The 20,912-nt window shown below is 37.4% G+C and overlaps 1 protein-coding gene across 1 annotated transcript in view; it reads left to right on the top strand.

The window, feature by feature from the left end:
- The window catches only part of KLHL24 (kelch like family member 24), a 45,839-nt gene extending 28,287 nt beyond the window's left edge, over positions 1 to 17,552 (top strand). Inside the window, exons 7-9 of the mRNA XM_044920078.1 lie at positions 3,414 to 3,602; positions 5,126 to 5,314; positions 12,531 to 17,552. Coding sequence (XP_044776013.1) covers positions 3,414 to 3,602; positions 5,126 to 5,314; positions 12,531 to 12,731 — 579 coding nt within the window. The 3' untranslated portion in view covers positions 12,732 to 17,552. The remainder of the gene's footprint in view (positions 1 to 3,413; positions 3,603 to 5,125; positions 5,315 to 12,530) is intronic.
- Positions 17,553 to 20,912: the final 3,360 nt, after the last annotated feature.

Here is a 20,912-nt window from a genome sequence, read left to right as displayed (position 1 = left end):
TTCTCCCAATTTGGAATTTGTGGCAGTGCAGCACATTTCTCTTTTCATGCTCCATTGGAGTCTGAATGCCTAAGAAGCATTGGAAAATAAAGGAGTTACATCAAGTACAAAAACAGGCCGATGTCTAATCCAAGCAATCATTTTCCCTTTACTGACTTCGGCAGTCAGGCAGAGATATATTTATCTAGACTGATGTTATTTTTTTTCTTTATGCAAGTTCGGGACAAAATAAATTTAAAATAGTGTTAAAATAAATTCACCAATGTATTTTATTTTTTTATTTATTTTTTATCTTTAGATTTTATTTATTTGAGAGAGAGAGACAGAAATAGTGAGAGAGAGAGAGAGCACAAGTGGGGAGGAGAGGGAGAAGCAGGCTCCCCATAGAGCAGGGAGCCCGATGCAGGACTTGATCCCAGGACCCTGAGATCATGACCTGAGCCGAAGGCAGACGCTTAACCGACTGAGCCACCCAGGCGCCCTCACCAATATTTTTTAAAGAAAATTGATTATTGACTGCAGCTAATAAATATTTAAAAATATATAATTTGGGGGGCGCTTGAGTGGCTCAGTTGGTTAAGCGTCCGACTCTTGATCTCAGCTCAGGTCTTCATCCTCAGGGTTCAAGCCCCGTGTTGGGTTCCATGCTGGTCATGGAACCTACTTTAAAAAAATAAATAAATAAATGTATGTTGGTCCTGAACCATTCTCTGTCCTTAGGAACCTGAGAAACACTTGTGGACTACTGGTTTCCAAACTTTTTAAAAGCAGCCACACCTTCTTTTTTAAAGTTAAAAAAGTTAAATCTAATATAAAAAGCCATTACACAGATAAAAATACAGCAGTATGCCAAGGGCTCTTTAGCTTTTCTTTGCCTCCATCTCTCTTAGCTCCTTCAAAGCTACCATAAATTAATGAGCAGTCTGAATAAAAGCAGCATACTTGCTTGCACATGTATTTCTGACTGGTTCCCTGATACCCCCTTCTAAAAAGATTGTTGCCTTTTGGGCCCTCGCGGAGACATTTTAGAGCAACCAGTGAGAAAACAGAACTGCTCTAATAGAAACAGAGATGGTGCAGGAACCCTTCCCAATCAGCCTCTCATCAGCCCTGGTCTGTTTCCCCATAGAGGCTTCTTGAAATTTCTATACTACAGAATATTAGAGTTTCTCAAAGCACAGTTTTGAAAGCTACTGTTAATTCCTAAGGATATTGATCTATTGTGCTGCTGCTATCAACAAGGTCAGTGAAATAATGAGGACCTTGGGATAGATGTAATGGAAATAAAATACTAATTCTAAAAAAAAAAAATTAAAATAAAATAAAATGCTAATTCTATTTGGATATTTTCCAAAATCACTAGTTTGCCAGTAATTACTATATTATATATAGTTTTGGTAGCCATGCCTCAAGAATGATAAAATATTACTGAAAGGGACAGCTAAAATATTCAAGGGGTTGGAAAGAGAAGAGATCTGACTTTAAAAAAATTGTAATTATTTTGCCTGAAAGTACAAAGGCAAATGCATATGACTTATGTCTCAAATATCATGTATGGATTGGTGAACACAAATTTATTTGACAAATGTTAGTATACCTGGCTTGAAGTTACTTAAAACTTAGAAGCAGTAAATCAAGACATGAAAGGAATCTTTCCTACCTTACATAGCAAGTACTCACATCATGGAAACTGTTACCCTAAAAAAATTACAATATAAACTGAATTCAAACCTATAAAAGTATTTAAATTTATAAATGGTCTCTATTTAAAAAACCTAGGTAAGATGATTTGGAATAGAGAATCTGAGAGTAGGAAGGAATCGTAGAGAAAATTTCGTGTAACTTTTTCAATTTATAAAGAAACCTAATTCAAAGAGATCAGTCACTTGCCCAAGGTTACACAGAAAGTGATAAAGCTGGGGCAAAGCAAAGTTCAGGATTTTCTTAATCTAGAGTCCTTTCATCTTGGTGCCCACAACATATATTTTTAATTTATGCATGCAGGAGAATGGTAAAAAGTTTAATCCTCAAAATTATGTGATAGGTACTATTACTGTGTACATTTTTATTGAGGAAACAAAGACTGACTCTCAGAGGGTAAGTAAACTGCCCAAGGTTTACATTTCATAGCAATGCTAGATATTGAACCCTGCCTCTCCTGCCTTCAAAGCCATGCCCTTAATTGCTACATTGTGCCACAGTTTCCATATACTCTTCCAGCTGGGTGACCTTGAGTAAGTTACTTAACCGCTCTGAACTTCATAGTGTTTGGAGAACAAACCCACCAAGAGATCATTTTAACATAATATGAGAAGTGCAACATTGAAATACAAAATAGCATTGGCTGCTCAAGAAATTTGGAGGAGTACAGAAAGATAAATTGTGGACAGACTTGAATGTTGGTATATGAAGTTTGGCCTTGACCACTTAGGCATCTGCTGTTGAACTATTAAAAGGAGTTGATGAAGTATTTTAGGAAGATGAATCTGTGGTTGAGGGAGCACAAGAGTGGAGACCAGGAGATTAATTGAGAAGTCTAAAATGGTATGGATCCTGAAGTAGGATAGTGGCAAAGGGAAACAAAAGGAAGGGACAGATGTGAGATGCTATGAAAGAAGACTCAGTGGGACTTAATAGTTATTTAGATATGGAGGGAAGAATTGATAATGACTGTTGATAAAGGAATTGTGCATGTTAAACTGAAAAACCTCTTTTAAGTTAAAGTTTCTTGTGTATCTCATGATTCTTAATGGGTTATCGGCATATAGGTCATTTAATAAATGGCTTGTTGATTAGTTCAGCTGTCACATAAAGACACTAATTTGTCTGCCTTCCTCATATTGTGGAAGCCCTTTGAAATATATAGTATAGAGTTCATTATGTGTCAGGTACCTTGCTAAGCACAGTAGATAACTAAAATGAAAAACAAGATAGGCACTGCCCTCAGTGATCTTACAGTCTAGTATTCCTTATCTAATATTTTAGTTTTATAGCTTTATTACTTTATAATAGTCAAACATTTTCATCATCCATGAGTGTGAGCATTAAAGAATCATGTAATTCTCAGTGCGAGCAGTATCACTTTTAAGGGTGTGAAGATTGGTTCTTGGGGGTGAAAAAATTATACTCTTTCATATATAAAGCACACAGATATACATACAGTACATAAACAGATATACAATATATCTGTGGTATTAAAACTTCATTGGGGGGTGCTATTATGAAAAAAAAGTCTAAAAAGTCTGCTCGGTGGTGAGAGGGTGCTAATAAAAGTTTCAAAAACTAAGCTAAATTTATTGCAATTATAGTTATCAAGGGCTTTTTAAAGGGGACAGATCCCTTAACTCCTTAGCCAACTAGTTAAAAATTCAGACTTTTGACAATTAGGATTTTTCCATGTATTTTGCATATAGGTATATGTTGTTGGAGGCTATGATGGACAAAACAGACTTAGCAGCGTAGAATGTTATGATTCCTTTTCAAATCGATGGACTGAAGTTGCTCCCCTTAAGGAAGCAGTGAGTTCTCCTGCCGTGACTAGCTGTGTAGGCAAATTGTTTGTGATTGGTGGAGGACCTGATGATAATACTTGTTCTGATAAGGTAAGCCATGTTCTCTTACAGAAATTACCAATGATGTATACGGGAAGAAGAATACACAAAGCTTATCAAATAGATAGCAAGGTCCCTTAGTGTGAGGGAACCTTTTAAAAATTGTCTAGTACTTTATACTTTGGGGGAAAAACACTGAGTTTCAAGTTACTGAAGTGAACTCCTAATATATCTACCAATTTTCTGTAAAAAGCATTACCTAATCTTTTTTAAATGAAACTAATCTCAGTGTTGGGATATTATACTAAATAAATTGTTTTAAACCTTTTACTGCTATAGTCTATAGAATCAAAAAATTACTGACAAAAAACACAGTTGGGAAGTGAATTAGCAGAGGGTAAGATACAGTAACTACACTGCTTCCAAGTGGGTCATCTTCTGCATACTTTAAAAGTATTTTTTAGAACAAAAAAAGAAAGGAAACCCCTGTAATGTCAATAGAGGGCAGCTCAAAGTTGCTACAGTTCATCGAATTCCTGGGACAAAAGAACATTTCCTTCCTGACATCTCAGAAAATACTGTTATTCTGGAAACAATTGTCTGATGCCTAACCTGTTTAGCAATTGTTAACTGAATTTTGTCAATCAATTATTTATTTTTCTAAAGATTTTATTTATTTGAAAGAGAGAGAACATAGGGAGAGGTACAAGCAGACTCCGTGCTGAGCACAGAGCCTGATGCGGGGCTCCATCTCACAGCCCTGAGATCATGACCTGAGCTGAAACCAAGAGTTAGACACCTAACCGACTGAGCCACCCAGGTGCCCAATCAATTATTTAATTAAACTTTAATATAATGTGGTCAAATGTTACATTTTTAGAATTCAGAATTTGTGATAATTCAAAGTATACTAAATTGAAGTTTACTTGTGTTCTTTTGAAGAAAGGACTTCCTAAAAGCATAAAGAAATTGTATTCAGATTGAGGCATTGTTATCCTATATGACACAGTTTTTTAAAAATCTAGACTGTTGGGGCACCTGGGTGGCTCAGTCGGTTGAGTGTCCGACTCTTGATTTCAGCTCAGGTCATGATCTCAGGGTTGTGAAATCAAGCTGCACATTGGGCTCCATGCTCAGCAGGGAGTCTGCTTGAGATTCTCTCTCTTTCCCTCTCCCTCTGTTTCTGCCTCTTCTCCCGCTAACGTGCATTCTCTCCTCTCTCTCTCTAAAATAAATAAATCTTAAAAAAAAAAATCTAGACTGTTAGTTTAGTGGAAGTAAGTAAAGAAAACTTATCATGGTAGTGTAGTATCCATTCATCCTGGAAATAACCTGTGTTTGTTACTCTATTCTGTTTGATAGTAATAAATTTGCATTTCTTTTGAGAATTTTATAAATCAGACATTTCCCTGTCAAGCTAACCTTTCTTAATTCTGTGAATTAATGTGAATTAATTGATGTAGTTAATGGGATTTAATTTTTAATCATGTTTCTATGTATTGGTAGACTTTTTTATTAAGTAAATTTGCATTTTTGTTTATAAATTTCAATAAAATATTTCTGTGTATTACTAGGTTCAATCTTATGATCCAGAAACCAATTCTTGGCTACTTCGTGCAGCTATCCCAATTGCCAAGAGGTGTATAACAGCCGTATCCTTAAACAACTTGATATATGTTGCTGGTGGACTGACCAAGGCAATATATTGTTATGATCCAGTTGAAGATTACTGGATGCATGTACAGAATACATTCAGCCGACAGGTAATGACATAAAACAGTCCAAAAGAAAAAATCAATCTAGGAGGGTCCAAATACGTGGCCATTATAAATATACTGTAATTTCACTGTTAATGTATTTCATGTGTGCTTGAATTATTTCATAATTTTTTTTTTAAAGATTTATTTATTTGAGAGAGCGAGAATGAGAGAGAGAGAGTACATGATAGGGGGGAGGGTTAGAGGGAGAAGCAGGCTCCTCGCCGAGCAGGGAGCCCGATGCGGGACTCAATCCAGGGACTCCAGGATCATGACCTGAGCCGAAGGCAGCCGCTCAACCAACTGAGCCACCCAGGCGCCCTATTTCATAATTTTTAAAGCCACATAAAGCATATAGTATGCCTGTTTTGAACTCATTTCAGGGAACTGTTTCATTGAAATAACTTATTTTGTACCATCCCATGGTGAAGCAGCCGTTGCACTTGGGCTGGTAGTTTTTTTTTCCCTTGACCTCTTTCAGAATCTACTCCTGTCCTTATCCCTATCTCTTACATATTTTGAAAGAGAAGAAATGCTCCCAAACTGGTTTTCTTTCCTTCTGTGGTTTTTATTATAAAAGAAATGGCTGGGCTCAGGTCTCCCTCATCCGTGCACACTACCTATACCCCTACTCCACCTCCACCCCCTGCCTCCCAAAAAGCCTTCTCTCAGCCTCTGATTCATGGCTCTACCCTCCCTCCAACCACCAACATGCTTGATGGTTCTAATGCTGGAAATCTGGATCTACCTATATACTACTCTAGAGTTCTACTCAGAGGTCATTACAAATAATCTCCTCATTCTCATCCATATTCTCTTATTTTTTCTGTCAACCCTTCAATATGGGCATTCCTTGAGTCTCTTTCCCCTACCCGCTTCCTAGTTTATTCTCTATTCCTGAGTGGTCACATTTATTGCCCAGTTCTGATGACTTCAAATCTTTTATCTTCATTAAAGCCTCTCTCTTGTGCTCCAAACTCACATTTCCAACTGCCTATTTGGTATTTTTTATGATGTCCTAAGAGATCAAACTTAAAACAGAATTCACCTTCTTCCCCAAGCCTACATTTTCTGTTTCCAAACAACCCTAGTGAATGGAAAAACTGTTGCTTCCTTACTAACACTCACAACACTTCTGGCACCAGATACTGGATTTATTCCCACCAGTTCTCCATCTCCAGCTGAATGTCTTACAGTTCAGTTCTGACACTCTCTACCTGGAGTTAGCATCAGATTCCGCAAGTTGAGGGCTCAGTTCAAGACTGCCACTGCTTTAGATGCCAAACGCTAGTTCCAGCTTGTCCCCAGTACTTTCGACTGACTGGCTATAAATTAACATTCCCACAGCCCCCTCCTTGGGTTCAATTATTTGCTAGACCAGCTCACAGAACTTAGGGAAATACTTATGTTTATCAGTTTATTATATAATAGAGGATATCATAAAGGATACAGATGAAGTGGCACATAGGGTGAGGCCCCGGAGGGTCCCAAGCCCAGGAGCTTCTGTCCTGGAGTTGAGGTGCACTACCCTCCCAGCACAGGGATATGTTCACTAACCCAGAAGCTGTTCACATCCTGTATTTTGGGAATTTTTATGGAGGCTTCATCATGTAGTTACTAAGGTAATTTCCAGCCCCTTTCTCCTCTCCAGAGAATGGGGAGTGGGAATGAAAGTTTTAAGATTCTAATTATGGCTTGATCTTTTGGTGAGCAGCCCCCCCCCATCCAGGAGCCAACCAACAATCACCTCATTAGAACAAAAGACTTTCCTATCACTCAGGAAATTCCAAGGGATTTAGGAGCTCTGTATCAGGAACTGGGGGCAGAGACCAATATATGTTTTTCTATTATTTCATACCTAGACTTAATTTCTTAGATTTTCCTCACTTTCTCCTAAATTTGAATCCATTATATCAGTTCTATGTCCTCAGAGTTTTTCCTGTTCTTTTCCATTCCTGTGGTTCCTGCTTTTGTTCAAGTTCTTATCAGTTCTTCCCTAAACAAAAACAGGATTCTAATTAGCGTTCTTTAATGTCTTCTCTCACCCATTTTGCCACTATTTTCCCATAAATCTTATTATGTCTCTCCTCTGATTGGAAACATACTGAATAAAATCCAAGTTTCCCCACTTCATTCTAGGCCTTCTGTCGTCTGACCTCTGCTTGCCTTTTCAGCTTCACTTTCTGCAACTTTATCCCAATTATATTAAGTGTCTGTAAAATTGCATTTGCTATATAGATCGTATGTGTTCTTGCCTTGGTTCATGATGTCCTCTCAGACTCTAATGTCTTTTCTCCCTTCTCTACTTGTAATTCTACTCTTTCAAGGACAACTTTATAGTTAGAACAAACTGAAGTTTCCCTGTTCAGGATTAATCTTCTTCTCTGATATGTCACTCCACTTACACCTCTATTATGGCAGTCATAATATTCTGTTATGGGTATAAATGTTTATTTCCATACCAGAATTCCATCTTCTTGAGAATACTATTTTTTCTAACTCATTTTCTATGTATCTTGCATTAATTGGTGCTCAGTAAATACTTATTGAATAAGTAAACAAATGAGACAGTGCAGTAACAAGGGACCTAATTTTAAGAGTCTTATATGCAAGATGCATAAGAGATATAGACTGTAAAGGTAATGAGTAGGGTTTGAATGTGACACCATTTTTCTAAAGTTTTTGACATTGAGGTATAGTCTCTAATTAGTAATGTATTCAAAGTAACATTGCCTCAACTGATGAAAGGGACATAATAAGACCTTCAGCTTCATGGTATAGAGGGAATATAATCTTCTATCCCTCTTGTATCACATTTAAGTAAAAATGAATCACATTTCTCTAGTTCAGTGGCCTTTCCTGGAAAGGACAATCTCCAGGTCTGTAGAGGTGAGGGTGTGCCCTACCATATAAGAACCCATATTATAGTCACATTCACCTGTGCGACAAGTGTTTACACTTATTTCTAAATTTTTTTTAAGTAAACTACCCCCAACATGGGGCTTGGACTCCTGACCCTGAGATCAAGAGTCACATCTACCAACTGAGCCAGCCAGATGCCCCAATTTCTAAATTTTTTAATCAAAGCTAATCTTTATTGGCTTATAGTGAATATTTTAAAGTGTAACGCAGGGGCGCCTGGGTGACTCAGTCATTAGGCGTCTGCCTTCGGCTCGGGTCATGGTCCCAGGGTCCTGGGATCGAGCCCCACATCGGGCTCCCTGCTTGGGGGGAGGCCTGCTTCTCCCTCCCCCTGCTAGTGTTCCTGCTCTCGCTATGTCTCTCTCTGTCAAATAAATAAATAAAATATTTAAAATAAATAAGGTGTAATGCATTTTTGCTAAGAAGTACTGTTCATTCAGAACTTGGCTATACTATAGAAAATGATAATTTAGGAAGATAATTTCCAGCATCTAGTATAATGCAGGGCATACAGTGAATATGTTTCTAACTACATGATTGAGATAAAACTAAGAAAAAACAACAGGACAAACATGGCACATTTTTTCTAATTAATGAATAACACTGACTTTGAAAATTTCAAAGTAAAAACATTTAGCTCAGAAGTATATTAAATCACGGGGTGCCTGGGTGGCTCAGTCCTTAAGCGTCTCCCTTCGGCTCAGGTCATGATCCCAGGGTCATAAACCTGGGATCGAGCCCTGCATTGGGCTTCCTGCTCAGCGGGAAGCCTGCTTCTCCCTCTCCCACTCGCCCTGCTTATGTTCCCTCTCTTGCGGTCTTCCTCTCTGTCAAATAAATAAAATCTTTTTTAAAAAAAAGTATATTAAGTCTATTATGACAAAGACAAATCATTGAAGTCCAAATTAAATATTCTACGTCAAATCTCTTGAAACAAAAAACACTGAGATTTCTGGGATTATCTTTTCTCCTCTTTTCATTCTTACTACCAGTACCTCTAAGTATATCTTTGTTAGGGGTGCCTGGGAGGCTCAGTTGGTTAAGCGTCTGCCTTCAGCTCAGGTTATGATCCCAGGGTTCTGGGATCAAGCCCCGTGTGGGGCTCCCTGCTCAGCAGAGAGCCTGCTTCTCCCTCTCCCTCTGATGCTCCCCCTGCTTGTACTGTCTCTCTCTCTCTCTGTCAAATAAATAAATAAAATCTTTTTAAAAATCTTCATATCTTTGTAAATGTTATTGATTGGTAATTTTTGAACTATCTGTGTTTGCCTACCATTTAATGCTAATCAATGAAAAAGGAAAAATCAACTGTAATTTCATATTAGACAGTTGAGTCAAACTTTTTTTATTTTTATTTTTTTTTAAGATTTTATTTATTTGACAGAGAGAGACACAATGAGAGAGGGAACACAAGCAGGGGGAGTGGGAGAAGGAGAAGCAGGCTTCCTGCTGAGCAGGGAGCCCCATGCAGGGCTCGATCCCAGAACCCTGGGATCATGACCTGAGCTGAAGGCAGATGTTTAATGACTGAGCCACCCAGGCGCCCCTGAGTCAAACTTTTTTTAAATGTTTAGAATATTAAGTGGCAAAAACGCTGAAAAAATGAGCTCTTTGTTTTGCAGATCTAATGGACCTAATGCAGCCTTTTTCTCTTTCTGTCCCTTACCATTTCCATGCCTCTTGACTCTGCATAGTTCCTAAAAGCCACAACTTGCTATTTTAAACATATTTTGCTTTTTAACTCTTGTCAGGAACATCCTTTGAAAAATTGTGGAATTTTTTTTTAGGTCCATGATGAAGTTTTTTCAATCCCTCTTCAGTAGCCCAGGTATTTAAAATGTCATTAAAGTTTAGAATAATAAATGAAAAAAATCTGACTCTAAGTTGGAATTTTAACATTTAAGCCTTAAGCATTATAAAAAATAATAATTAAGGGGAGGGTTTTTTTTTAATATTAGGATCTGTTTCATTCCAGTCTTGAAAAATAACATTAAAACTTCATGTATTGGGGCACCTGCCTGGCTCAGTCAGGAGAGCATGCAACTCTTGATCTCCGGGTTGTGAATTCGAGCCCCAGGTTGGGTGTAGAGATTACTTAAAAAAAATAAAATCTTGGGCGCCTGGGTGGCTCAGTTGGTTAAGCGACTGCCTTCGGCTCAGGTCATGATCCCGGAGTCCCTGGATCGAGTCCCACATCGGGCTCCCTGCTTGGCGGGGAGTCTGCTTCTCCCTCTAGCCCTACCCCCTCTTGCGCTCTCTCTCTCTCACTCTCTCTCTCTCTCATACATAAATTTTAAAAATCTTTAAAAAAAAAATGTTAAAAAAAATAAAATAAAATCTTTAAAAAAAAAAACTTCATGAATTAAAATATTTTTCTCTTTTTTTAAGACTTTATTTATTTGACACAGAGAGAGAGAGCATACAAGCAGAGGGAGCAGCAGAGGGAGAGGGAGAAGCAGGCTCTCTGCTGCCCAGAACCCTGGGAACATGACCTGAGCTGAAGGCAGATGCTTACCGACTGAGCCACTGAGGCGCCCCAATAAATTATTTTTCTTACTAGCTGTCATTACTCTTGAGATTCTAATAGAGTGAAATAAGTTACTATATCTGATACAAGTAATTTCCTGATCTGAAGGAATAACTGATTTCAAGGTTGCTTGCTTCATTTATTTCTGAGCATTATTACCTGAAATGACATTGTTTTTTGTTTTTGTTTTTGTTTTTTAAGATTTTATTTATTTATTTGACAGAGACACAGCTAGAGAGGGAACACAAGCAGGGGGAGAGGGAGAAGCAGGCTTCCTGCGGAGCAGGGAGCCCGATGCGGGGCTCGATCCCAGGACACTGGGATCATGACCTGAGCCGAAGGCAGACACTTAACGACTGAGCCACCCAGGCGCCCCTACCTGAAATGACATTGTAATAAGATCCTGTAATTATATAGTTTAAGAATCACCATTAAAGTGACTGTAAGGTTCAATACTATAGGCTAGGTTCTATCTGAAAACTGAGGATGATATTGTTTTTTATTATATTCAGAACTTTTAGAATTTATAGAAAGAGCTCATTGTGCTTTAGATGAAAAATGTTGTACTTTGGCACATAATTGGTACAATTCATGGGTGATATTCTAGATAAAAGTTTGTCGTTCACTAATGATAATGGGCCAGGTTATTCTGGGTATGTGTAAACTCTAATGTAGGTATTTTTAAGTACTCATGAATTCTTTTAGACCTGAAGATATTATCTTCTATTATGTAATTCTACCAAGGTTTAATTTCTTCTATAAGAGCAAAACTTAGGGGCACCTACATGGCTCAGTCTGTTAAGCCTCTGCCTTCACTGATCTCAGGGTCCTGGGATCAAGCCCCACGTCAGGTTCCCTGCTAAGCCAGGAGTCTGCTTCTCCCTCTCCCTCTGCTCCCCTCCACCTGCTCATGCTCTCTCTCTTTCAAATAAATAAATAAAATCTTAAAAAAGAGCAAAACCCTACATACACAGCAAATCTTGTCAAGTAAAAATGTTTATTGTACTGATTGGTAGAACCTATCTCATTAGTTATATAGAAACAGGATGATAGTAATATGTAATAACTTTCTGAATTAAAGTAATTGAAAAATTAAAGTAATGTAAATAGAATATTTGACCTGCAGCATAACCAGATCCATGAAATAGGGAGACAATTTTAGTGTCATTTCTTTCTTGGAAAGATCACTCTCATCCTTGCAAGAATATTTGTTTTTTATAGTAATTATGTATTGACAGAAAAGAGTAAAATTCAGCTAAGAATCCCATTGTGTACAAAGTTAAAATATTATTTGGGGAGTTTCTATATCCCAGCCAAGCCCCTATAACAGTGCTTTGTTAATTTGTTTATAAGTCTTCCTCTCATTCATTCATTCAACTTGTGGGTAATCCCACATAATGATTAATGTTCCTATACCTTGGTCATGTAATAGCCACTTGCTGTAATAAAGGACCTCCCTGTAATAGGAGAAGCAAGCCACACTCTCCGAAAATATTTTTGTTCAACTACTGTTAAGTTAAAACCCTTCTCTCAGTCCACTACCCCCACTTCACCTCCTACATCTGGGCCCTAATCATAACATATATTTTATTTTAACATTTCATTCATGCACAATTATCTAGCACTCACACATAGAGCAGGAGTTAGGCAAAAGGGAGCTTATTTCATGACTTCTTTGTCTGTTAAAGCAGGTCTTATTTTACTTTTCAGTTTGCTACCAAATCCCTTACCTTCAAGAGTTAATTTTTTTTTTTTTTAATGTATTTGGTTCAACAGGAAAACTGTGGTATGTCTGTGTGTAATGGTAAAATATATATCCTGGGTGGAAGACGGGAAAACGGAGAAGCCACAGACACTATTCTCTGTTATGACCCTGCAACAAGTATCATCACAGGGGTGGCCGCAATGCCCAGGCCAGTGTCCTATCACGGCTGTGTGACTATACATAGATACAATGAAAAATGCTTTAAGCTCTAAAGCCAGGATACCTCACCCAAGAAGCCACACTGATCCAAGATGAGAGGCTCTAAGAACTCCAGAGTGGGAACTTGACATATCTCCTTTGTGCCATGTACACAAAAAAGTAAAAATAGTAATTGTGGTGCCTTTCCCCCTGAAGTATCAATCTTTCAAACTGTAATAAAGCCTTTCCTGTGATTGGGAAAAAAAAATTTGTTGTTGTTGAAAGTAATAGTGGTTATTGCTTGGGTTTTGAGAGTGTACCTTTGTAAGTATTTGTAAGAAACTCATGTGGAGTAGGAAATAATGTCTGCCTGTGTAACTTTTAGGAACTTGTGAATGGTTTCTCCATTTATATGTTTATCTGTAAGCCTGTATGTTCCTTATTTTGTCATACATGTATAGAAAATTGCATGACTTAGGCTTCATTTAGGTTGACTCACATAATGCTTAGAATGCTTACAAAGGGAGGAAGTCAGTTTAAAAAATCTTTTTCACTAAAAATATATCCAAACTGATTAATTTTATAGAAGGTTTTTTTTTCAGCAATTGATAAAAATGTAATGACAATTTGAGTATCATAAAATACTGAATTATCATGACTTCTTAGAATTGCTTATATTAAACGTATTTTTGGAAGAACATTGGGTAGGAGATAGAAAAGCAAGTGCCCCTAAAATGCAGATTAAAATTATAGGTTAATTCCTAAGAAAAAATTATGTAAGACCATTGAAGGGAAAAACAACCCACTGTGGCTCTCAAAGTACTTATGTATCATCTCTAAATCCTCTAAGGAAGCACCTTTTCTTGAACCTGGCAAGAGAGTCGAAATCCATTTTGTGATATTATTTTGTGGAAAACAAGGACAGGTTTTCTCCCTAGCCCAGTAGGATTTGACTTCATTAGTATGGTGCTTTGGGTGAGGACCTCTTCCCTGGTTATCCTCCTTTCCTGTGAACAGGAAAAATGCTGGAGTCTCCACTCTTGAGTTGCCTTTAGAGGATAAAGCAGGGACCACCTATCAGTGGGTCCATTTTTTAGCTATCCAAAAAAACTAACAGTGGTATTCGCAGTCTTTTAAGATAAATCTTTCAGTTGGTACCAATTGTGGAAAATCCTGGTCAACATGCTCAAGCTTCTCTACAACAAATTGCCTTTGTCTAGGTTTTTCAACTCCAGTTTATAAGCTTACTGGTTTTCAGAGAGGAATGTAAAATTTTTTCTAAGGCAAATGGAATGGCAGGAACTGTAGTATAAGTGATTACTGTTATTCCTGGGTGAACATATAATTTACCACATTTTAGGGATATTCCAGGGATGTACCAGGTAGCCTGCTGGGTTTCGACTGCCCAGGCACTATTGTTGTCTCGCATCATAATTATATACTCCTTGTCCCAGGAGAGATGATGCAAATGTGTGATTATAGTGCCACCAGATTTCTGTTAAAACCAAGTTAGTAATAAAAAAAAACCTAACGTAGATAAACCATTTTGTTTTCTCATCTTAGAAGGATACAGAGATTCTAACAACTATATGGCATGAATGCCAATTTAGCTGGAATCTGAATTCTGAGGAAAATTCTAAAGATCTTATAAATGTTTAGGGAATTAAATTTTTCAAATCATAATTTGGAAATGATATGCACCTTTTTCTGATAATTGTCAGAGCAATTCAGGAAATAATTTTCTATCATTTTAGTTGAAAGACCATTGTAAATACAATTGGGATACTTGTTTTAATTCTAAAGTAAACATCTGCAATATACCTTTTCTAGATAATGGAACCTATTTAGTTCAGAGATTCTTTGCGGTAGATAAGATAATGTATGAGAAAAGTGTTTTGTAAATGCTGAGGATTATACAAATGACACTTGTTATTTTCATGTGTATTTGTAAGATTATGCCCATCCATAAATACAGACACTTCACACACAAACTTTCTCAAGATCACTTGTATTGTAGTACTTTTGTCTATTGTAAAAGTATTTTTACTTGTATTTCTTTATACATTTATTTTTAATATCCATGTGTTTATTGTACTAAATTTGAAATGAAATCCTATAAAGCAATTTGTTTAAACATAGACCTCATGACAATATTGTTTAATTTTTTTCTACGTAATTTAAAGCTACATGAATTAAGCCACCAAAAACTTAGCTTGAATCCTATGAAATTAACAATTTTTGAAATTACTCAACTGATATTTTAATATCCTTTAACTATTTATCTTCCTTTACTGATCGTTGATAAGTAATGGTGTTAGCATTGATAAAAGAATTTTAGGGTATAATTAGTATACCGAAAGGGATTCATCAACCAAATTGTGTCAGATTATATTCATACTGTCATCACATAGTTGACACATTTCCTTTTGATAGGAGATGCTCATATAAGCCTTTGGGTTAGTATGTATGTATATACATGTATAGATAGATAGTATGGTCATGTACACACATATATACAAATACCAAGAATTTGATCAGTTTGTGATGATCAGAAAATAAGAATTGGTTGACTTCATTAAATTCATTTCCGGAAGATTTTTTTATTAGGACATTTCTATAATACTCTTTTACATTTGAAAGTACATGATGAGGGGCACCTGGCTGGCTCAGTCAGTAGAGTATGCGACTCTTGATCTTGGGGTCATGAGTTTGAGCCCCACATTGGGTGTAGAGAATCTTAAAAAAAGTTTGAAAGTACATGAGTATTAGTATAATGACTTGTATACAGTCAGAATCTATGTAATACATAAATTTTCATGAGATCAGAAAACAAATTGGAGGTAGAGACAAGTTTGCTAAACCCATCTGTGATATCTCGGTGGGAAAAGGAATTCAAGTGTATGTTTTGTGGATTAACAGGAAAGTATAGTTGTTTTTTGTTCATGAACGTGTGTTTTCCTATTGATGAGTGGTCTAATTTTTACAACAGTAGACCTTTGTTTTCAAATTTAATCTTCCCACTGACTACTGCACAGGTATGAAATAGCTTATTGAATCTTCAGTGACCTTTTGTTTCCCTAGATGACTGAAATATATTTACTCCATTTAAACCAGGTGGTAAGAAAAAAATGATGTAAATACTCAGGGAGGGTATTAACTTGTCATTTTTGCCTATTTGGGGTGTTTAAAGTGCCATAACTATATAAACTTCATGATCCTAGAGTAAATTTAATTCGGTAAAGGGGCTTCACACAGGTGGTGGTTGAACATTCGTTCTTTTATATTTAGAAAGATGAAAATGTTTTGTGGACTGATACATTTTCTCTTAGTGAATACGAATTGTTTATGTCTCTCTACTGTCATATACCCTTGTGAAACTCAGGAAAGACAAAGGTTCAGTTATACTACTTTTGTCAATACGCAAACCAGGTGTGTATTTTTTTTTTTTCCTGTTGTCTGGATATGGCAATAGATTTTTTAAAAAAAGAATTGCTGTGAGAACCCAAACATGAAAAGAGAGGGTTTGAATTGTTTTGTGTGCCTTTCGTGTCTTGAGATTTATATGTGGAAAAGACATCTCCAGAGTGTATTTTCAAAGAGAAGAGATAGCTATTTATGTGGTGCCAAGTGATAAGATAATGTCTCTTAAAGGTTTCCTATGGAAGCCTTTATTTTACTAAACTCAAGACACCAGTTAACCTCAACATAATTTTGGCCTTACTAGAATTTCTTGTGCATTATATTGAAAGCCAGGTTTACATCACCTCACCCCATTATTCTTTTTAGTTAAATAAACAAATTCGCCATATCAGGTAACCAGAATGGGGGCAATTTGGTTGGCCTTTAAGTAGGTTTGACTAGGTAGCTCTACTTATTGTCACATCTAATGCTAGACATCAGAAACCACTTGAGCCAGAGTGTGAACTGATAATTCCAGAGACATTTTCAACATACTTCAGACATTTTTTAATGTTTTTTATGACTGTGTTACATTTGTGTGATTGCCTTAGATATTAAATTTACTTAGTGCTAAAGATGATCATCATAAATAATTTTTTTAAAACAGCAGTAGTCATATAACTTATTTTATATATTGTTCCAAAGAAAAAGAATTTGTTCTAATGTTTTCAAAATAACTGCATCTGAATTTGTTTATGTGCCTTAGGTTCTCTAGTGCTATTTCAACTTTTGTTTTCATACTAAATGAAGCTTACCTTAGATGAGTTTCATATTGGTTTCCTACAGAGTAAGTAAACTCCCCTTCTTAAATTTTTTAATAAGCACCATGTGGTTGCTTGGCAGAATGAGAATATTAAGAAATGTTGTTGACTATTTGGAGTTTTATTATATTTGAGGGTTTTGTTTTTGTTACCAAGGTGCTTTTTAAGATATTCAGACAAACATCTAACATTGATTAAACGTTTGAAAACATCATTTGCAATATCTACATCTAATGTCAGAAAGTAAATGTACTTATTTTTGTTCCATCCTTATGTACAATTTTTTTCCTTCTATAGTCTTTTATATTTCCTGAAAAAGTTCTTACTCTTGCTGTCCCCATCATCCCTCCCCGCCCCCAGTTTCTTTATTTAAATTATTGAGAATTTCTGGAGCTAAGACAACAATTATAGAGTTGAAAAAAAGCATAATATGCTTTACAACTTGTATAGACCTATGGCAGCCAAATGTCATTTGCTTTCAGTGAGAGGCTCCAAGAATTCACAGTGAAAAAAAAATGCTTTGTCATTTGTTCTCAATTTGGTTGTAGCACAGTAATACTTAATGTCTTGTTTAGATATACTTTGTGCATAGTTTAATTTTTTTAAAGTTGTATCTAATAAAATGTCCTTTAACCATTATTATTTGACTATACAGTTGTATTAAATTTTGTTTACCAAAAACTTGTTGTTTTGTTTTATTTTAAATATATCCAAATGAGGGGTGCCTGGGTGGCTCAGTCATTGGGTGTCTGCCTTTGGCTCAGGTCGTGATCCTGGGATGGAGCCCCACTTAGGGCTCCCTGCTCAGTGGGAAGCCTGCTTCTCCCTCTGCTGCTCCCCCTGCTTGTGTTCCCTCTCTGTCTCTCTCTGTCAAATAAGTAAATAACATAAATACATCCAAATGGTTGTGCAAAAAAAAAGGGATGGAGGAAAATTCATATTAATATATGTGCAAATTTACTGGTATGTCCATAAAGTAACTAGAAGAATAAACTAAAACATTGGTGTATATGAAGAAATACGGTGGCTGAGGAGCAAGTAAAAAGGAAACACCACTGCATACTCATTATATAATTGTATGTAATTATGTATAAATATGCGTATAATCAATGTTTTAGTCTGAACCACATGGAAGTGTTACCTATCTACAAAAAAAATTTTAATTACCAGAAAGTTACCCATAACGTGTACTCTAGTGTTCTTTGATTTGACTCTCAAAAGTACCCCTGTAGTGATATTAAGAGTAAAGGACTTAAGAAATTTTCTTTCAGATGTCAAAGAGAGGGCATATTATTTATGGGAGAGGCAATGTCTGATTTTACATTAACAAAAGTAAAATTTTGAAAAGATACAAATACGTTATAGAAGCATGTGGCTTAGCTTTTTATGCTTAGTTTTTAAATTGTGCCATATAAATGGCAAGTTAGAGTGCTTCTTAAATAATAAATGCTAACAATTTTTCCTTTGACTCAATTCCTTTGTAGCAACACCTGGAAAGTGCATGGGCTTCATCGGAACTGATTCCAACCAGTGCTCTACCATAAAGCCATTTAACCCCTGAACCATACTTTCCTTATTCTAGGACAGGTCATGATCCCCACTTCACAGGCTTGTTGTAAGGAGATGAGCTAAGGGGACGTGTGTTAAAGGGTGAATAGTTCTGGCACGGAAGAGGAGAACATAAATGTTGGCTCCTTGTCCATGCAGGTGGTTTAGGACAAAAATGCAATACGTAAAAGTAGGGAAGGAGTTGAAAAAATAAAAAGTATTTGTTAGCTTAAAATTGGAAAACCATGGACAATGGTTAAGGAATAGAAGCCTCTTGTAATTTCAATTTTATCTTTAAAAATCACCTGCACTCTTGGGCGCCTGGGTGGCTCAGTTGGTTAAGCGACTGCCTTCGGCTCAGGTCATGATCCTGGAGTCCCTGGATCGAGTCCCGCATCGGGCTCCCTGCTCGGCGGGGAGTCTGCTTCTCCCTCTCCCACTCCCCCTGCTTATGTTCCCTCTCTCGCTGTCTTTCTCTGTCAAATAAATAAATAAAATCTTTAAAAAAAAATAAAAAAATAAAAAAATAAAAATAAAAATCACCTGCACTCTTGAGGCACCTGGCTGGCTCAATAGGTAGAGCATGTGACTCTTGATCTCAGGGTTGTTGAGTTCAAGCCCCACGTAAAACATAAAGAGCTTACTTTATTATTTTTTTTTAAGATTTTATTTATTTGAGACAGCACAAGCAGGGGACGGTGGTGGGGGCAGAGAGAGAGGGAGAAGCAGACTCCCCTGCTAAGCAGGGAGCATGACTCAGGGCTCAATCCCAGGACCCTGGGATCATGACCTGAGCTGAAGGCAGACACTTAACCAACTGAGCCACCCAGGTGCCCCAGGTAGAGCTTACTTTAAGGAAAAAAATCATCTGCACTCTTAATAGAATGAGGAAAAAAATGGGCTAAACCTGCCTTCTGCTTCTCTGATACTAACCATTGATGGAGATTCAGAAAATCAAAAGGCATGGTTTTCCTCCTAATTTTGTTGAGGCCTTTATTTTTTGTTTATATTATATAACGTTTTGACATCTTGGGGGAACTTTGCTGGGAGAAACTGCCCTTCCTAAAACTAGCTAATTCCTGGAAACAGTAACCAACTTGTCAGTGAACCTACGTTTCATATATAAATCAAACAATCTTTCGTCCATACCCCCAGCCACCTCCTTTAACTCTCACACACCAAGCCAATATTTTCCCTACCCTGAATCACTCCAGGGCCAGGTACCAGACAACTGTGAACAGCTCCTCTGTCCTGAAGCCTGCCGGAATTGTTGAAACTAGCCAGTCTTAAACTGTACACCCTGTCCTGCCTTGACTTCCTCATGGAAACGCCAATAAAAGCTCTAGCATATGCTCTCCCCTCATTTCTTTTTGCTTCCTGACAATGGTGCTTTCTCTGTGGCCCTGCATGACATGGAGGAACCATGAGTAACATTAAACTTTTATCTCAATGGCACTGACCTCTTTGTATTGTCACTCAGTCACCTTTTTATAAATTAAGACTCACAAAGCACAGAGGGACTTAATGTTTTAGTGGGTAAAAAAGCACCAATTCTGTTTTTTATGGCAATACAAGAGCCTGTTCAGAATAGACCTTAAAACAGGATTTTTGAGTCATAGTTTGATAAACATAATAATCAGTACATATGTACTGCAACCAAAGCGCTAAAGAGGAATCAGTCCAAAGAGTCCAGGCTTTGAGCACTGATACCCTTTTATTTAGAGAAAGTACAGTAAAGGGAGGCATCTTGTCCAGATGGAAGAAGAAAAGGAGATTTTAAAAGATCACATGGAGGGGTGCCTGGGTGGTGCAGTTGGTTAAGCCTCAACTTGGTTTCAGCTCAGGTCATGATCTCATGGATCATGGAATCGAGCCCCAAGTCAGGCTCTGCCGTCAGATTCTCTCCCTCTGCCCCTCCTCCCACTCTCGCACACACACTCTCTCGAAGGAAGGAAGGAAGGAAAAGGAAGGAAGAAAGAAAAATTTATTTGTTCATACACACTCTCCATCCTACTGGGATTTGGTGGATGATACCAAAGATGGTAGGGCTTTATAGGAATTCAGTGTCCACACGTGTACAACAGAAGAGGTAAAACACAAGAGAAAGCAAAAGCAACGCTTCAGAAAGCTTTCGAGTATGGTATGGCAGCCATGGAAATGGGCCTGGCCAGCCTCCAACTACAGGGAGCATAACTGGCCAAATAATGCCCCAGCTGCTGGCTTTGGAGTCCATCTCGCATTTGCACGGAGGCCACGCATCCCACCAGCTGCTCCCAGCCAATGCCATGTGGCAGGGCTACTTAAGGCACATGTGTTCCCGAAAGATAGGTCTCTCCTTTTCGTTTCTTTTCTCTCCTTCTTTTCCTTCTTCTCCTCCTCCTTCTTCTTCTTCTTTTTTTTTAAAGAGGGGTGGGGGTGGTGGGCAGAGGAAGAGAGAGAATCTTACGCAGGTTCCCTACTCAGCGTGGAGCCCGACACGGGTCTCGA

Source organism: Neomonachus schauinslandi, chromosome 1, assembly GCF_002201575.2.
Source record: "Neomonachus schauinslandi chromosome 1, ASM220157v2, whole genome shotgun sequence".
In the NCBI taxonomy this organism is placed as follows: Eukaryota; Metazoa; Chordata; class Mammalia; order Carnivora; family Phocidae; genus Neomonachus; species Neomonachus schauinslandi.
This window is presented reverse-complemented; position numbering and strand designations above follow the sequence as displayed.